The following is a 20,027-nucleotide window of genomic DNA, read 5'->3' as shown; positions in this document are numbered from 1 at the left end:
TGTGCTTCGGGATTTTGTCCGTCGGAATTTTATCCGAGCACCGTGATGTCAGGTTTACCCGGGTAATGCTAGAATTACCCAATTTCTTACTTTACCCGCAACACATATACATATATATAATAAAACAGAGAAAGCGCACTCTCACTTAAAAAGCATCTACCAGGGTGCAGGCACGATTTAGTACTGAACAGATTAAGCTTGCACTCACTGTATTTTTAGAAAAGGTGCTTTATTTAGCACAAAAAATGTGACAGTTTGGGGATCAATCACCCCTTCATCAGACCAGACCTGATCCCCGAAACGTCACATTTTTTGTGCTAAATAAAGCACCTTTTCTAAAAATACAATATATATATTGGTATAAGTAAGTATATATACATTCATTAGTGTCAGTGGGCTGGTATCAGTTAATTGCACTGGCCCTCTTACAGGCCTGCCCAGTATTTCTTATGTGGGGAGCGGCAGGCCGGTCACAGCTCGCAGTGGGGGCACTTCAGGTCGTGGCCCAACAGGAGGGCTGTCAAGGTCCGGTATTGGGCCGTGGCCTCGGCTGTTGAGAAACCAGGCTCTAGAGAGTGCTTTACCATATTTCTGGCCCCTGTGACAGAAGTCAAACATACTTTCTAAGAAAGGAATTTCTAGGAATTCTGGTTAATGTTTACCACAGCTGTAAACTGAGGCCCCAGCTCCTGTTATTAAAGGGACGGTAAACTCCTCTTATTTACATGTAAAAATTGTGTTTGTCCCATACTCCATAGAGAAACCTACAGAACAAACAGCTGGTTTAGGCAATTTGAAGCATTTAAAAAAATGTAGGTTATAGATTTTTTGGTCTCTTTTGGGAATGTTGGACAACCCACAGTGTTTGATTCTTTTAAGTTTTATCACTCAGGAAGTTGACTTGACAGAATGAAACATAATGACTTAATGTAAACCATGCAGTCCATATGCTCCCTACATGCCCCTGATCTTGCTTTAGCCTACATGCCCCTGATCTCACTTTAGCCTACATGCCCCTGATCTTGATTTAGCCTACATGCCCCTGATCTCACTTTATGCTACACGCCTCTGATCTCACTTTAGCCTACATGCCCCTGATCTCACTTTAGCCTACATGCCCCTGATCTCACTTTAGCCTACATGCCCTGATTTCACTTTAGCCTACATGCCCCTGATCTCACTTTAGCCTACATGCCCTGATCTCACTTTAGCCTACATGCCCCTGATCTTATTTTAGCCTACATGCCCCGGATCTCACTTTAGCCTACATGCCCTGATTTCACTTTAGCCTACATGCCCCTGATCTCACTTTAGCCTACATGCCCCTGATCTCACTTTAGCCTACATGCCCCTGATCTCACTTTATGCTACATGCCCCTGATCTCACTTTAGCCTACATGCCCCTGATCTCACTTTAGCCTACATGGCCCTGATCTTGCTTTAGCCTACATGCCCCTGATCTCACTTTAGCCTACATGCCCCTGATCTCACTTTAGCCTACATGCCCCTGATCTCACTTTAGCCTACATGCCCCTGATCTCACTTTAGCCTACATGCCCCTGATCTCACTTTAGCCTACATGCCCCTGATCTCACTTTAGCCTACATGCAACTGATCTCACTTTAGCCTACATGCCCCTGATCTCACTTTAGCCTACATGCCCCTGATCTCACTTTAGCCTACATGCCCCTGATATTGCTTTAGCCTACATGCAACTGATCTCACTTTAGCCTACATTCCCCTGATCTCACTTTATGCTACATGCCCCTGATCTCACTTTAGCCTACATGTCCCTGATCTCACTTTAGCCTACATGCCCCTGATCTCGCTTTAGCCTACATGCCCCTGATCTCACTTTAGCCTACATGCCCCTGATCTCACTTTAGCCTACACGCCCCTGATCTCACTTTAGCCTACATTCCCCTGATCTCGCTTTAGCCTACACGCCCCTGATCTCGCTTTAGCCTACACGCCCCTGATCTCGCTTTAGCCTACACGCCCCTGATCTCACTTTAGCCTACATGCCCCTGATATTGCTTTAGCCTACATGCCCCTGACCTCACTTTAGCCTACATGCCCCTGATCTCACTTTAGCCTACATGCCCCTGACCTCACTTTAGCCTACATGCCCCTCATCTCACTTTAGCCTACATGCCCCTGATCTCGCTTTAGCCTACATACCCCTGATCTCACTATAGCCTACATGCCCCTGATCTCACTTTAGCCTACATGCCCCTGATCTCATTTTAGCCTACATACCCCTGATCTCACTTTAGCCTACATGCCCCTGATCTCACTTTAGCCTACATGCCCCTGATCTCATTTTAGCCTACATACCCCTGATCTCACTTTAGCCTACATACCCCTGATCTCACTTTAGCCTACATGCAACTGATCTCACTTTAGCCTACATACCCCTGATCTCACTTTAGCCTACATGCCCCTGATCTCACTTTAGCCTACATGCCCCTGATCTCATTTTAGCCTACATGCCCCTGATCTCACTTTAGCCTACATGCCCCTGATCTAACTTTAGCCTACATGCCCCTGATCTTGCTTTAGCCTACATGCCCCTGATCTCACTTTAGCCTACATGTCCCTGATCTCACTTTAGCCTACATACCCCTGATCTCACTTTAGCCTACATGCCCCTGATCTCACTTTAGCCTACATGCCCCTGATCTCACTTTAGCCTACATGCCCCTGATCTCACTTTAGCCTACATGCCCCTGATCTCGCTTTAGCCTATATGCCCCTGATCTCACTTTATGCTACATGCCCCTGATCTCACTTTATGCTACATGTCCCTGATCTCACTTTATGCTACATGCCCCTGATCTCACTTTAGCCTACATGCCCCTGATCTCACTTTATGCTACATACCCCTGATCTCACTTTATGCTACATGCCCCTGATCTCACTTTAGCCTACATACCCCTGATCTCACTTTAGCCTACATGCCCCTGATCTCACTTTAGCCTACATGCCCCTGATCTCGCTTTAGCCTATATGCCCCTGATCTCACTTTATGCTACATGCCCCTGATCTCACTTTATGCTACATGCCCCTGATCTCACTTTATGCTACATGTCCCTGATCTCACTTTATGCTACATGCCCCTGATCTCACTTTAGCCTACATGCCCCTGATCTCACTTTATGCTACATACCCCTGATCTCACTTTATGCTACATGCCCCTGATCTCACTTTATGCTACATGCTCCTGATCTCACTTTATGCTACATGTCCCTGATCTCACTTTATGCTACATGCCCCTGATCTCACTTTAGCCTACATGCCCCTGATCTCACTTTATGCTACATACCCCTGATCTCACTTTATGCTACATGCCCCTGATCTCACTTTAGCCTACATACCCCTGATCTCACTTTAGCCTACATGCCCCTGATCTCACTTTAGCCTACATGCCCCTGATCTCGCTTTAGCCTATATGCCCCTGATCTCACTTTATGCTACATGCCCCTGATCTCACTTTATGCTACATGCCCCTGATCTCACTTTAGCCTACATACCCCTGATCTCACTTTAGCCTACATGCCCTTGATCTCACTTTAGCCTACATGCCCCTGATCTCGCTTTAGCCTATGTGCCCCTGATCTCACTTTATGCTACATGCCCCTGATCTCACTTTATGCTACATGCCCCTGATCTCACTTTATGCTACATGTCCCTGATCTCACTTTATGCTACATGCCCCTGATCTCACTTTAGCCTACATACCCCTGATCTCACTTTAGCCTACATGCCCCTGATCTCACTTTAGCCTACATGCCCCTGATCTCGCTTTAGCCTATATGCCCCTGATCTCACTTTATGCTACATGCCCCTGATCTCACTTTATGCTACATGCCCCTGATCTCACTTTAGCCTACATACCCCTGATCTCACTTTAGCCTACATGCCCCTGATCTCACTTTAGCCTACATGCCCCTGATCTCGCTTTAGCCTATGTGCCCCTGATCTCACTTTATGCTACATGCCCCTGATCTCACTTTATGCTACATGCCCCTGATCTCACTTTAGCCTACATGCCCCTGATCTCACTTTATGCTACATACCCCTGATCTCACTTTATGCTACATGCCCCTGATCTCACTTTAGCCTACATGCCCCTGATCTCACTTTAGCCTACATGCCCCTGATCTCCCTTTATGCTAAATACCCCTGATATCACTTTATGCTACATGCCCCTGATCTCACTTTAGCCTACATACCCCTGATCTCACTTTAGCCTACACCCCCTCTGATGCTAAAGATCTGTTACTGCAGTCATGTCACATTTGTTTCATATTATCGCATGCTGTGACCTTTAACTTAATGAAAGATATAGCTTTGCTGTTACACAATTTTCTTTTGCAGGATGACACAGTGAAACTTGTACAAGGACAGTAAAGTCAAAACTAAATGTTCATGATTCAGATAGGACATGACATTAAACAACTGTCCCATTTACTTCTTTTATCAAATCTGCTTTGTTCTCTTAGTATCCTTGGCTGAAGAGTAAATCTAAGTAGTCTGATAGGAGCTCGGGAGTGTGCACGTGTCTTTAGCATTCTATGTCAGCAATATTTGTATCTATGTATAACATTTCTAGAAACAATGTTGCAAACACTTCTGCCACATTGCTAGACACATGCACACTCCTAAGCTCACTTGAAAAGTTGTTTAAAACTTTATAATCTATCCAATCCATTTAAGTTTAAAGGGACAGAATACACCAATTTTCATATAACTGCATGTAATAGACACTGCTATAAAGAATAATATGCACATATACTGATATAAAATTAGTTGAAAAACTTACTTAGAAGCTCTCAGTTTAACTCTGTTGAAAAGGTAGCTGGAAAGCCCACTGCAAGTTGGAAATAAGACCCTCCCCCTGCAAGTGAAAAGACCCTTTACACCAGTGGTCTCAAAGTACCGGCTCCAGGGCCAAATGTGGCCCTCAATATAGTTTAATCTGGCCCTCCCTTGTTTAATGGGTAAACCTATTCATTTGGACTGTCAATTTTTTTATGGTTCTAAGAGGTGTAATTAGCCAATGTTCTATATAGGCACTCACAAGATAAATATAAAGACAAGCGACAAGTGTAGACCCCCACCATTCACTGCGTTGGGTAAATGTCCCTTTTTACATTTCTATACAGTTCCAAGATGATCACTTCACTTGGCACTCACAAGATAAATATAGATAACTGTGTCTATTGTGGGCTACAACTCCCACCATGCCCTACTACTTGGTATCTTCCATTTCTCAGTCTAGAGTGTAAGTTCCCACGGGAATATGGCCCTCAATTCCTCCTGTATGTGTTTGTAAATTTTGTGCTGTCTCTTAGAAGTTTTATATTGTTTTATTTAAATGAACTGTATCCATGGACAGCGCTGCGGTATATCATGGCGCTTCATAAATAAAGTATAATAATAAATAATAATAATATCCAGTTCCGGAGCACTTAGTTCAAGCGGCCCCCATGGGAGAACAACACTTGGCTAGTGGCCCACCAGATACTTTAAGTTTGATACCCCTGCTTTACACAAACAGGAGCAAGCTGGAGTAGGTAGACATCAGTATTCTCCTAAAACGTTGGGGCTTGGTTAGGAGTCTGACAATCAGAGCAATGCTATTTAAAAATAAGCAAAACTATACATTTAAAAAAAAACAACAACATTATGGGCTATATAAATAGATCATCTACAAAACATTTATGCAAAGCAAAAAATGAATGTATAATGTCCCTTTAATTTTGAATTTCCCTTTAAATAAGCTGAATAAAGTAAATATTTTATTTTAGGACAGGAAACATCATTATTTATAGATGATTTATTAGAAATACAATTGTATATTACTTGTCATCGTGCTTCCTTCTGGTATATCCTGCTTGACATTATTTCCTGGGTAATTGCACCAGATATTTTTAGTATTTTTTTCCCATCTAAATGCTGCTACAATAATGTGTGAGGACATTGTGTTTAATACCATATGATAGAAACGTATGGGGTGGATATCCCACACTCTGGCTGACAATAATCACACACCTTGCTGACTTAAAGGGTCTTAAAAGTACAAAAAGCAAATTCTATAATGTGTTAGAGCATTTTATTATAACACTATTGCTGGCAAAAAATGAAACACAAAGATAAAGTTAAGTGCAGAGCAGCAATGCACTACTGGGTGTGAGCTAAACACATCTGGTGAATCAATGACAAGAGGCATTCGAGAGTACCCACCAATCATTAGCTAGTTTTTAGTAGTGTTTTGCTGCTTCTGAGCCTACCTAGGTATGCTTTTCGACAAAGGATACCAAGAGAACAATATAAGTAAAATTGAAAAGGGACATTGTAGTCAACCTTTTTATTTGTTTAATCTAAAAGAGAGCATCAGGGTTTTCTTACAAAGGAAAAAGTAGAAGCGCTTAGAGGATATAAGAACCCTGCTCAACTATTGATTTCCCCTCCAAGAAAACGTGGTGTGCAAAATATAATATAATAATCTTTACACTTATTTGTATAAAATTTAACCCGTGCTTTTAGCGCTCAACTACCTTCATCAGGGTTTTCTTGTCACAGTTACAGCAGTAAAACCAATACGGCAACTTACTATCACCTCTTATAGTAAAAAGATTTTACTTAAAGGGGCATGATACTAGACATGTGCGTTTCGATTCGGAAAGAATCGAAATTCGGCCGAATTTGTTAAATTCGGAGATTCGGATCGATTCGAATTTCTGAATTACGGTAGTACTGAATCTACCGAATAAATCCGAATTAGTTCGGATTTATTCAGTAGATTTGGATGGCCATGGATTGCACTAGTATTGTACTGTATATTAGGTTATATCACTCTGCTATGGGTTACACCTAATATACAGTACATAATATTAGTCTAATATACAGCACATCGCACCTAACACTTACCGAAATTCTGAATTTCCGAATGGAACCGAACCGAATCCAGCCGAATTTATTAGAATCCGAAAGAATCCGAACCGAAATTCAAAAACATCTGAATCGATCCGAACCGAACCAAACCGATTTTTTCCACCATGCACAAGTCTACATGATACACATTTTTTCTCTCTTCTGATTCAAACAGAGAAAACAGTTTTAAAAAAAAAGTTTCCAATCTACTTCCATTATCAAATGTGCTTTGTTCTCATGGTATTCTTTGTTACAGGATGGCTTTCCTACAGACTAATTAATGCCTGGGATAAGCATAAGGCGATCCTACAGACTAATTAATGCCTGGGTTAAGTATAAGGCTATCCTACAGACTAATTAATGCCTGGGTTAAGTATAAGGCTATCCTACAGACTAATTAATGCCTGGGTTAAGTATAAGGCTATCCTACAGACTAATTAATGCCTGGGTTAAGTATAAGGCTATCCTACAGACTAATTAATGCCTGGGTTAAGTATAAGGCTATCCTACAGACTAATTAATGCCTGGGTTAAGTATAAGGCTATCCTACAGACTAATTAATGTCTGGGTTAAGTATAAGGCTATCCTACATACTAATTAATGCCTGGGATAAGCATAAGACTATCCTACATACTAATTAATGCCTGGGATAAACATACAGCGATCCTATATACTAATTAATGCCTGGGATAAGCATAAGGCTATCCTACATACTAATTAATGCCTGGGATAAACATACAGCGATCCTATATACTAATTAATGCCTGGGATAAGCATAAGGCTATCCTACATACTAATTAATGCCTGGGATAAACATAAGGCGATCCTATATACTAATTAATGCCTGGGATAAGCATAAGGCTATCCTACATACTAATGAAAGCCTGGGACAAGCATAAGGCTATCCTACATAATAATTAATGCCTCGGATAAGCATAAGGCTATCCTATGTACTAATTAATGCCTGGGATAAGCATAAGGTTATCCTACATACTAATTAATGACTGGGATAAGCATACGGTTATCCTACATACTAATTAATGCCAGGGATAAGCATAAGGCTATCCTATATACTAATAAATGCCTGGGATAAGCATAATGTTATCCTACATACTAATTAATGACTGGGATAAGCATAAGGTTATCCTACATACTAATTAATGACTGGGATAAGCATAAGGTTATCCTACATACTAATTAATGCCTGGGATACGTATAAGGTTATCCTACATATTAATTAGTGACTGGGATAAGCATAAAGCTATCCTACATACTAATTAATGACTGGGATAAGCATAATGCTATCCTACATTCTAATTAATGACTGGGATAAACATAAGGCTATCCTACATACTAATTAATGACTGGGATAAACATAAGGCTATCCTACATACTAATTAAAGCCTGGGATAAGGATAAGGCTATCCTACATACTAATTAATGACTGGGATAAGCATAAGGCTATCCTACATACTAATTAATGACTGGGATAAGCATAAGGCTATCCTACATACTAATTAATGACTGGGATAAGCATAAGGCTATCCTACATACTAATTAATGCCTGGGATAAACATAAGGCTATCCTACATACTAATCAATGCCTGGGATAAGCATAAGGCTATCCTACATACTAATTAATGACTGGGATAAGCATAAGGCTATCCTACATACTAATTGATACCTAGGTTAAGCATAAGTCTATCCTATGTACTAATTAATGCATTGGTTAAAGGGACACTGAACCCAAATGTTTTCTTTCGTGATTCAGATAGAGCATTATTATCAATTTTTTTTTATTATCTTGGTATGTTCATTTGAAAAGCAAGAATGTAAGTTTAGATGCCGGACCATTTTTGGTGAACATCCTAGGCTGTCCTTGCTGATTGGACAGCACCAATAAACAAGTGCTGTCCATGGTACTAAACCAACAATTTGCTGGTTCCTTAGCTTAGATGCCATCTTTTTCAAATAAAGATAGCAAGAGAACAAAGAAAAAATGATAATAGGAGTAAATTAGAAAGTTGCTTAAAATTGCATGCTCTATCTGAATCATGAAATAAAAAAATGTGGGTTCAGTGTCCCTTTAAGCATAAGGCTATCCTACATACTAATTAATGCATTGGTTAAGCATAAGTCTATCCTACATACTAATTAATGCTTTGGTTAAGCATAAGGCTATCCTACGTACTAATTAATGCATTGGTTAAGCATACGGCTATCCTAGATACTAATTAATGCATAAGGCTATCCTACATACTAATTAATGCACTGGTTAAGCATAAGGCTATCCTACGTACTAATTAATGCATTGGTTAAGCATAAGGCTATCCTACATACTAATTAATGCATTGGTTAAGCATAAGGCTATCCTGCGTACTAATTAATGCATTGGTTAAGCATAAGTCTATCCTACATACTAATTAATGCATTGGTTAAGCATAAGGCTATCCTACGTACTAATTAATGCATTGGTTAAGCATAAGGCTATCCTACATACTAATTAATGCATTGGTTAAGCATAAGGCTATCCTACGTACTAATTAATGCATTGGTTAAGCATAAGTCTATACTACATACTAATTAATGCATTGGTTAAGCATAAGGCTATCCTACGTACTAATTAATGCATTGGTTGAACATAAGTCTATCCTACGTACTAATTAATTAATTGGTTAAGCATAAGTCTATCCTACGTACTAATTAATGCATTGGTTAAGCATAAGGCTATCCTACATACTAATTAATGCATTGGTTAAGCATAAGTCTATCCTACGTACTAATTAATGCATTGGTTAAGCATAAGGCTAACCTACGTACTAATTAATGCATTGGTTAAGCATAAGTCTATCCTACGTACTAATTAATGCATTGGTTAAGCATAAGGCTAACCTACATACTAATTAATGCATTGGTTAAGCATAAGGCTAACCTACATACTAATTAAGCTTACACTTTATTGTAAATATGGGCAAATTTAAGAGAATGAGGTATATGTAATAACAAAAGTAAAACAGGAAGTTGTGTAAAATTGATGAGCTCAGTACAAATATTGCTGTGCAGTCAGTAGTTGTCCCTCTGGCTCTATAGGGGATAGCCATGAAGCTTTTCAGTTATAACTGATTATGTGACAGCCTGTAGCAGACGCTCAGGTAACAGTCTGATAAACGCTGTAAGTGGACAGAGTGTGATCTGCTGTTTATGGTATCAGTGTCTAACACTGACCTCTCCCCTCACCCTCCTGTGTGTTCCTGCACAACACAGTGATAATTACTGGGTCCTCATGTACTGAACTCATCAATAGTAAGAGTCTTAAAGTGTGAATTTGTTGCATGTTTGAAATGTTCTGTTAAAGGGACAGTCTAGTGTAAAAGGAAAGTGCTATATTTCATTACATTCTCTACTTTTACTATGTGTTTTAATCCATCAAAAGGGTTAAACACATACTGGTAAAGGTGCACTCTTCAAATGCCCCCATTCTGCTTCAGAAAAGGACATGGTCAATTATTGGTGCATACACATGTATGCTACTCATTTTCTCCCCAGCTGTGTCCTCATCTCTAGTGGCACAGGAACACACGAGTGACTTTGTATAAACCCGTTACAGGGGTTAAATACATAGAAAAAACAGAATAGAGTATTTTATGTTTATACTAAAATGTCCCTTTAAATGCACTATATGAGATTATTTGTGCATTTGCATTAAATCCTTTGTAAATATGCATAGTACATTCCAGCAATTCAGTTCTGCAGTGCAAAATATCTGCATACAAAGTACATTTTAAAAGCAGTTAAAGGACCAGTCAACACAGTAGATTTGCATAATCAACAAATTCAATATAACAAGACAATGCAATAGCACTTAGTCTGAACATCTAATAAATAGTATTTTTTTCTGACAATTTTAAAAGTTATGTCTATTTCTACTCCCCCTGTACCATGTGACAGCCATCAGCCATTCACAAATGCATATACGTACCATGTGACAGCCATCAGCCAATCACAAATGCATATATACGTACCATGTGACAGCCATCAGCCAATCACAAATGCATATACGTACCATGTGACAGCCATCAGCCAATCACAAATGCATATACGTACCATGTGACAGCCATCAGCCAATCACAAATGCATATACGCTTATTCTGTGAATTCTTGCACATGCTCAGTAGTAGCTGATGATCAAAAAGTTTAAATATAAAAAGACTGCACTTTTTTAATGGAAGTAAATTGGAAAGTTGTTTAACATGCTCTACCTGAATAATTAAAGTTTATTTTTGACTTGAGTGTCCCTTTAAAACTGTATTTTTGAAGCAACATTTTCATTGTTTTGCAGTCCAGGAACATACCCCTTGTTAAGCCTCTTGTATATATTTATTGTATCCCCTTTTTATGGCCATTTAGGAACAGCTATAAATGACCTTCTGCAAATATCTTGCAATCACTTTGTAGCATGTTGCAGAGTCAGTGTTTTCAAAAAAGTTAACAATTTTTTTTATATGATTGTATGATATCTGATGGTCAAATAGTGGCATCATATATACCAAACATTGGCCTGGATCAGTACCTTGGGTTGTCTATTTAAAAAAAAATATATATAGTTTTCATAGGTCCATCTCTTTAAGTTATGGGAAAAGCAGCAAAATACATAGTTAAGCAACAGTACTGTGCACACATTTTGAGGGATTACATTCTGGTTTGTACGTATAGGTAGGTGCCTGTGAGTAAATATTTAGGATATTACATGAGTACAGCTACCCACAAAGCCTATTTGCTGCTCAGGCTGGAGTCGTAAGTTCCACCTCTGCCCCCTCCTTTTCTGTGCTGACAGGGACAGTAATCTAGTATTAATGCTGTGACCTAAAGAGATCGGTAACACGGCCTGACCATAGTGACAACGTCACAGGTACTGCAGGATGTTACAGAGATAACCAATGCCATTTCCTTCCTTGTGACTGTAACTTTCTCTCTTCCCATAGATGGTGCAGGAGGGACAGGTGTACGTAGTGACAGGTGGCTCTGGGTTTCTGGGGGCCCATCTGGTCCGGATGCTGGTGGAGAGATCACCCAATATCTCTGAAATAAGAGTGTTTGACCTACATGTTGATGAGTCCCTTGCAACTCTCAGCAATGGTGAGTGACAGTCACTTGATATGAAGGGGACAGGGGACAGACAAGGGTACCTGAGAGGGAACCAGAAAATGTGCCTAGAATACCCCCCAAGCAAACTACAGCAAACCTGTGATTAACACCTTAGACTGCAATAGAGGGCTGCAGTGCATGTGCTGTCCTATTTCGTACAGTCAAGGTGAGTTAAACATTACCATAAAAAGGCAAACGGCTCCCTGATAGTTACCAGGTTGGCTTCGCCTGTGGCAGATGTAAGGGGGTAGGTGCTAGTCACAGAGGTGTAACTAGAAACCACAGGGCCCAGGTGCAAAAATCTAAGAAGGGCACCCCCACCCCCGTACCACCCAAAAAAAGGTGAATTTGATACATATCTTTTTTTTTTTTTTACATTTAACACAGAAAAAAAAAAATGTGAATCAGATCACATGTCTGCAAAAGGAGGTACCCTGTGCCCACAGTCTGTGAGATGGTCTGGCCCCCTATTACTGTATATAGGGACACTGTTTAACCCACCAGTACTGAATATAGTGTGTCAGTGACACAGTCTGTAATCTGCCTGACCCTACCGGCCCCAGTACTTTATAAAGTGACCACAGTAGTCAGTGACATGGTCCAGCCCCCCGTACTGTATATAGTGGTACTGTATAGTGACACTGTTTACCCCTCCCCCCCATGCTGTAGTAACAAGGTCTGTAATTTGCTGGTTCCACAAACACACACACACACATACATACATACATACACATACACACACACACATAAACACCAATGGGTAAAACAGAAACACTAACCCCTGTAGTCAGAGACACTAGAGAGGCATCATGTCACACGTTTTGTATAAACATTTTTTATTTTTTTTAAGCTGGGCCCCCACCCTCAGGGGCCCAGTTGCAGTTGCAACCTCTGCACCCCCTGTAGTTCCGCCCCTAGCTAGTCAGGTGCTATGCATCATAACATATGTAAAATGACAGCGCTTGTTCCTGAAAATCTTGCAAGACAAAACCATAAATATTGCAGAAGCTTTGGTGGAACAATCACACTAAAAGGATGAATGCAATAAGTAAAAAATAAGTTTATTCACTTCCCACTTCTAACAAACAGCAACAAACACTTGATATATGGAGTCTCATGAATATAAAAAGTATCAGCTTTAATGAGATAAAATACTTGACGCGTTTCAGCAATAACCTCTGCCTTTTTCTTGAGCAGAATAAAAATGTATAAATAAATAATTTTCGGGAAAGAGCTCATAATTTTGTCCATGGGAGATCACCGCTACCATTTTACATAAGGATTGGATTTCTACAGTCTTGGGAGAGACCAATGTTGGAAGTAATTGTTTCTATAATACAATATTTTACCTTTGTTTTCTGTATAACTGTGTACCATCACTAAACCTCAAAGGTGCCATCTGCCCTGACTTTGCCAGGTGGGGCGTAGGAATCCAAAAAACTCTGGGGGAGGGAGATAGTTTTTTATCGGCAGAGTATTCTTATTCAGTAATCTCTTAATGTTCCAGAACTGCACATTTTAAATCAACAAATCAAATTCCAACATGATAAGCACCACAACATAATAATGAGGTGCAGGACATAATGAATGTAGTGATTGTCAATGACTCTGTATATGAGCAGGGAAGGACACCAGCAGCATACTGTTTATAGCAGCAGTGTATCACTTGTAAATAGAAGAGTAATGACAAATGCACTATTCTGTGTATATGAGCAGTAAAACACACAAATAACAGCAGCTTATTGTGTATAGCAGAAGTATAGTACCAGAATAATAATATATATAGCGTTTGTGTATATGAGCAGTAAAACACACAAATAACAGCAGCTTATTGTGTATAGCAGAAGTATAGTACCAGAATAATAATATATATAGCGTTTGTGTATATGAGCAGTAAAACACACAAATAACAGCAGCTTATTGTGTATAGCAGAAGTATAGTACCAGAATAATAATATATATAGCGTTTGTGTATATGAGCAGTAAAACACACAAATAACAGCAGCTTATTGTGTATAGCAGAAGTATAGTACCAGAATAATAATATATGTAGCGTTTGTGTATATGAGCAGTAAAACACACAAATAACAGCAGCTTATTGTGTATAGCAGAAGTATAGTACCAGAATAATAATATATGTAGCGTTTGTGTATATGAGCAGTAAAACACACAAATAACAGCAGCTTATTGTGTATAGCAGAAGTATAGTACCAGAATAATAATATATGTAGCGTTTGTGTATATGAGCAGTAAAACACACAAATAACAGCAGCTTATTGTGTATAGCAGAAGTATAGTACCAGAATAATAATATATATAGCGTTTGTGTATATGAGCAGTAAAACACACAAATAACAGCAGCTTATTGTGTATAGCAGAAGTATAGTACCAGAATAATAATATATGTAGCGTTTGTGTATATGAGCAGTAAAACACACAAATAACAGCAGCTTATTGTGTATAGCAGAAGTATAGTACCAGAATAATAATATATGTAGCGTTTGTGTATATGAGCAGTAAAACACACAAATAACAGCAGCTTATTGTGTATAGCAGAAGTATAGTACCAGAATAATAATATATATAGCGTTTGTGTATATGAGCAGTAAAACACACAAATAACAGCAGCTTATTGTGTATAGCAGAAGTATAGTACCAGAATAATAATATATATAGCGTTTGTGTATATGAGCAGTAAAACACACAAATAACAGCAGCTTATTGTGTATAGCAGAAGTATAGTACCAGAATAATAATATATGTAGCGTTTGTGTATATGAGCAGTAAAACACACAAATAACAGCAGCTTATTGTGTATAGCAGAAGTATAGTACCAGAATAATAATATATATAGCGTTTGTGTATATGAGCAGTAAAACACACAAATAACAGCAGCTTATTGTGTATAGCAGAAGTATAGTACCAGAATAATAATATATATAGCGTTTGTGTATATGAGCAGTAAAACACACAAATAACAGCAGCTTATTGTGTATAGCAGAAGTATAGTACCAGAATAATAATATATGTAGCGTTTGTGTATATGAGCAGTAAAACACACAAATAACAGCAGCTTATTGTGTATAGCAGAAGTATAGTACCAGAATAATAATATATATAGCGTTTGTGTATATGAGCAGTAAAACACACAAATAACAGCAGCTTATTGTGTATAGCAGAAGTATAGTACCAGAATAATAATATATATAGCGTTTGTGTATATGAGCAGTAAAACACACAAATAACAGCAGCTTATTGTGTATAGCAGAAGTATAGTACCAGAATAATAATATATGTAGCGTTTGTGTATATGAGCAGTAAAACACACAAATAACAGCAGCTTATTGTGTATAGCAGAAGTATAGTACCAGAATAATAATATATATACATATAGAGTTTGTGTATATGAGCAGTAAAACACACAAATAATAGCAGCTTATTGTATATAGCAGAAGTATAGAACCAGAATAATAATATATGTAGCGTTTGTGTATATGAGCAGTAAAACACACAGATAACAGCAGCATACTGCAGCAATGTATCACCTGTATATTGCTTATGGCAGCAGAGTGGTGCTCTGACAAAATGCAGACGGACATTTGGCAGACAACATTCTGTCAGATGGACAATTGGCCGATGGACAGAATGCCGAAGCATGATCCGATTTCGGCCAAGGGCAGATATATGCTCCAGAGTGCTCTGTTCTAATCAGAGCCTCGGGCGCCGCAACTGCCTCTGGGAACCTTACCATGGGTCCCAGCCTGCACGTCTTATAACTCTCTGTCTGGGAAATTATCTATCTATCGAATCTATCTATTTATCTATCTATCTATCAAATCTATCAAATTTATCTATCTATCTAATCTCTGTATCTATCTAATCTCTGTCAAATCTATCTATCTATTTCGTGGCTGGACTGTTATCTGACAGCCACTTGTTTGTCGGTCAAATGTCCGTCTGCCAAATATCCGTCAGCTAAAAGTCCGGCCACGTAGCAGAGTAATGACAAATGCACTATTCTGAGTATATGATCAGTAAAACACACAAATAACAGCAGCTTATTATGTATATGAGTGGTAAAACACATAAAATAGCAGAATAACGTGTATAAGAGCAGTGTGTCTGTATATTGCACTTAGTAACAGAATAATTCATTTAAGCAGCCTCTGTATATAAGAGCAATGGCAATCATATAGGAGCAGCATATTGCTTACACATGTGGCTGTCACACAGGACAGTTATACAGGTTAGAAGACTAGTTCCTATAGCAACATGTGTGCAGATACCGTTTAATGCTACACATTACCGTATAATGCTATACATTACCATATAATCGTATACATTACCGCATAACGCTATACATTACTGTATAACACTACACATTACCATATAATCTTATACATTACCGCATAACGCTATACATTACTGTATAACACTACACATTACCATATAATCTTATACATTACCGCATAACGCTATACATTACTGTATAACACTACACATTACCGTATAATGCTATACATTACTGTATAACACTACACATTACCGTATAATCTTATACATTACCGCATAACGCTATACATTACTGTATAACGCTACACATTACCATATAATCTTAAACATTACTGCATAACGCTATACATTACTGTATAACACTACACATTACCGTATAATCTTATACATTACCGCATAACGCTATACATTACTGTATAACACTACACATTACCGTATAATCTTATACATTACCGCATAACGCTATACATTACTGTATAACGCTACACATTACCATATAATCTTATACATTACTGCATAACGCTATACATTACTGTATAACACTACACATTACTGTATAATGCTATACATTACTGTATAACACTACACATTACCGTATAATCTTATACATTACCGCATAACACTATACATTACTGTATAACGCTACACATTACCATATAATCTTATACATTACCGCATAACGCTACACATTACCATATAATCATATACATTACTGTATAGCGCTATACATTACCATATAATCGTATACATTACTGTATAACGCTATACATTACCGTGTAACGCTACACATTACCGTATAATCTTATACATTACTGCATAACGCTATACATTACTGTATAACACTACACATTACCATATAATCTTATACATTACTGTATAGCGCTATACATTACCATATAATCGTATACATTACTGTATAGCGCTATACATTACCATATAATCGTATACATTACTGTATAACGCTATACATTACTGTATAACACTACACATTACCATATAATCTTATACATTACTGTATAGCGCTATACATTACCATATAATCGTATACATTACTGTATAGCGCTATACATTACCATATAATCGTATACATTACTGTATAACGCTACACATTACCATATAATCTTATACATTACCGCATAACGCTATACATTACTGTATAACACTACACATTACCATATAATCTTATACATTACCGCATAACGCTATACATTACTGTATAACACTACACATTACCGTATAATGCTATACATTACTGTATAACACTACACATTACCGTATAATCTTATACATTACCGCATAACACTATACATTACTGTATAACACTACACATTACCATATAATCTTATACATTACTGCATAACGCTATACATTACTGTATAACACTACACATTACCGTATAATGCTATACATTACTGTATAACACTACACATTACCATATAATCTTATACATTACTGCATAACGCTATACATTACTGTATAACACTACACATTACCATATAATCTTATACATTACCGCATAACGCTATACATTACTGTATAGCACTACACATTACCATATAATCTTATACATTACCGCATAACGCTATACATTACTGTATAACACTACACATTACCGTATAATGCTATACATTACTGTATAACACTACACATTACCGTGTAATCTTATACATTACCGCATAAAGCTATACATTACTGTATAACACTACACATTACCGTATAATCTTATACATTACCGCATAACGCTATACATTACTGTATAACGCTACACATTACCATATAATCGTATACATTACTGTATAACACTACACATTACCGTATAATCTTATACATTACTGTATAGCGCTATACATTACTGTATAACACTACACATTACCATATAATCTTATACATTACCGCATAACGCTATACATTACTGTATAACACTACACATTACCATATAATCTTATACATTACCGCATAACGCTATACATTACTGTATAACACTACACATTACCATATAATCGTATACATTACTGTATAGCGCTATACATTACTGTATAACACTACACATTACCATATAATCGTATACATTACTGTATAACGCTACACATTACCATATAATCTTATACATTACTGTATAACACTACACATTACCGTATAATCTTATACATTACTGTATAGCGCTATACATTACTGTATAACACTACACATTACCATATAATCTTATACATTACCGCATAACACTATACATTACTGTATAACACTACACATTACCGTATAATCTTATACATTACTGCATAACGCTATACATTACTGTATAACACTACACATTACCATATAATCTTATACATTACCGCATAAAGCTATACATTACTGTATAACGCTACACATTACCGTATAATGCTATACATTACTGTATAACACTACACATTACCGTATAATCTTATACATTACCGCATAACGCTATACATTACTGTATAACGCTACACATTACCATATAATCTTATACATTACCGCATAACGCTATACATTACTGTATAACACTACACATTACCATATAATCTTATACATTACTGCATAACGCTATACATTACTGTATAACACTACACATTACCGTATAATGCTATACATTACTGTATAACACTACACATTACCATATAATCATATACATTACTGTATAGCGCTATACATTACTGTATAACACTACACATTACCATATAATCATATACATTACTGTATAGCGCTATACATTACCGTATAATCTTATACATTACGGTATAATGCTTTACATTACTGTATAATCTTATACATTACCATATAATCTTATACATTACCGTATAATCTTATATATTACCGTATAACGCTATACATTACTGTATAATCTTATACATTACCGTATAACGCTATACATTACTGTATAATCTTATACATTACCATATAATGTTATACATAATTGTATAATGCTACACATTGCCGTACAATCTTATACATTATCATATAATGTTATAAATTACTGTATAACGCTATACATTACCGTGTAACGCTACACATTACTGTATAATCTTATACATTACGGTATAATGCTTTACATTACTATATATTCTTATACATTACCATAAAATGTTATACATTACTGTATAATCTTATACATTACCGTATAACACTACACATTTCCGTATAATCTTATACATTGCCGTATAATCTTATACATTACCGTATAATGCTAAACATTACCATATAACTCTACACATTACCGTATAATCGTATACATTAAAGTATAATCTTATACATTACCATATAATGTTATACATTACTGTATTAAGCTATATATTAATGTATAATCTTATACATTACCAAATAATGTTATACATTACCGTATAACGCTACACATTACCGTTATTACATTTAAGAGGAAGTTCAGGGAGTTTAGGGAAACTAGTACACCCAAAATTGGTACGGTAGGTAATAGAACAATGTAACATAACAGTATAGGATATAGAGGCACAGTGTATCATAGGATGCGGCCAGCCTACTGTGTATAGCAGCACGGTGTGCGCCCAGGTGTAATTGAGGTGTGCGCACGGGTGTGATTAGGGTGTGCGCACGGGTGTGATTAAGGTGTGCGCATGCGCACACCTTATACACACCCATGCGCACACCTTATACACACC

The 20,027-nt window shown here is 37.5% G+C and overlaps 1 protein-coding gene across 1 annotated transcript in view; it reads left to right on the top strand.

Moving 5' to 3' along the window:
- The window catches only part of HSD3B7 (hydroxy-delta-5-steroid dehydrogenase, 3 beta- and steroid delta-isomerase 7), a 121,927-nt gene that overhangs the window by 15,767 nt on the left and 86,133 nt on the right, over window positions 1-20,027 (top strand). Inside the window, 1 exon segment of the mRNA XM_053695294.1 lies at window positions 11,922-12,075. Coding sequence (XP_053551269.1) covers window positions 11,922-12,075 — 154 coding nt within the window.

This window comes from Bombina bombina, chromosome 11 (genome assembly GCF_027579735.1).
Source record: "Bombina bombina isolate aBomBom1 chromosome 11, aBomBom1.pri, whole genome shotgun sequence".
Classification (NCBI taxonomy): domain Eukaryota; kingdom Metazoa; phylum Chordata; class Amphibia; order Anura; family Bombinatoridae; genus Bombina; species Bombina bombina.
This window is presented reverse-complemented; position numbering and strand designations above follow the sequence as displayed.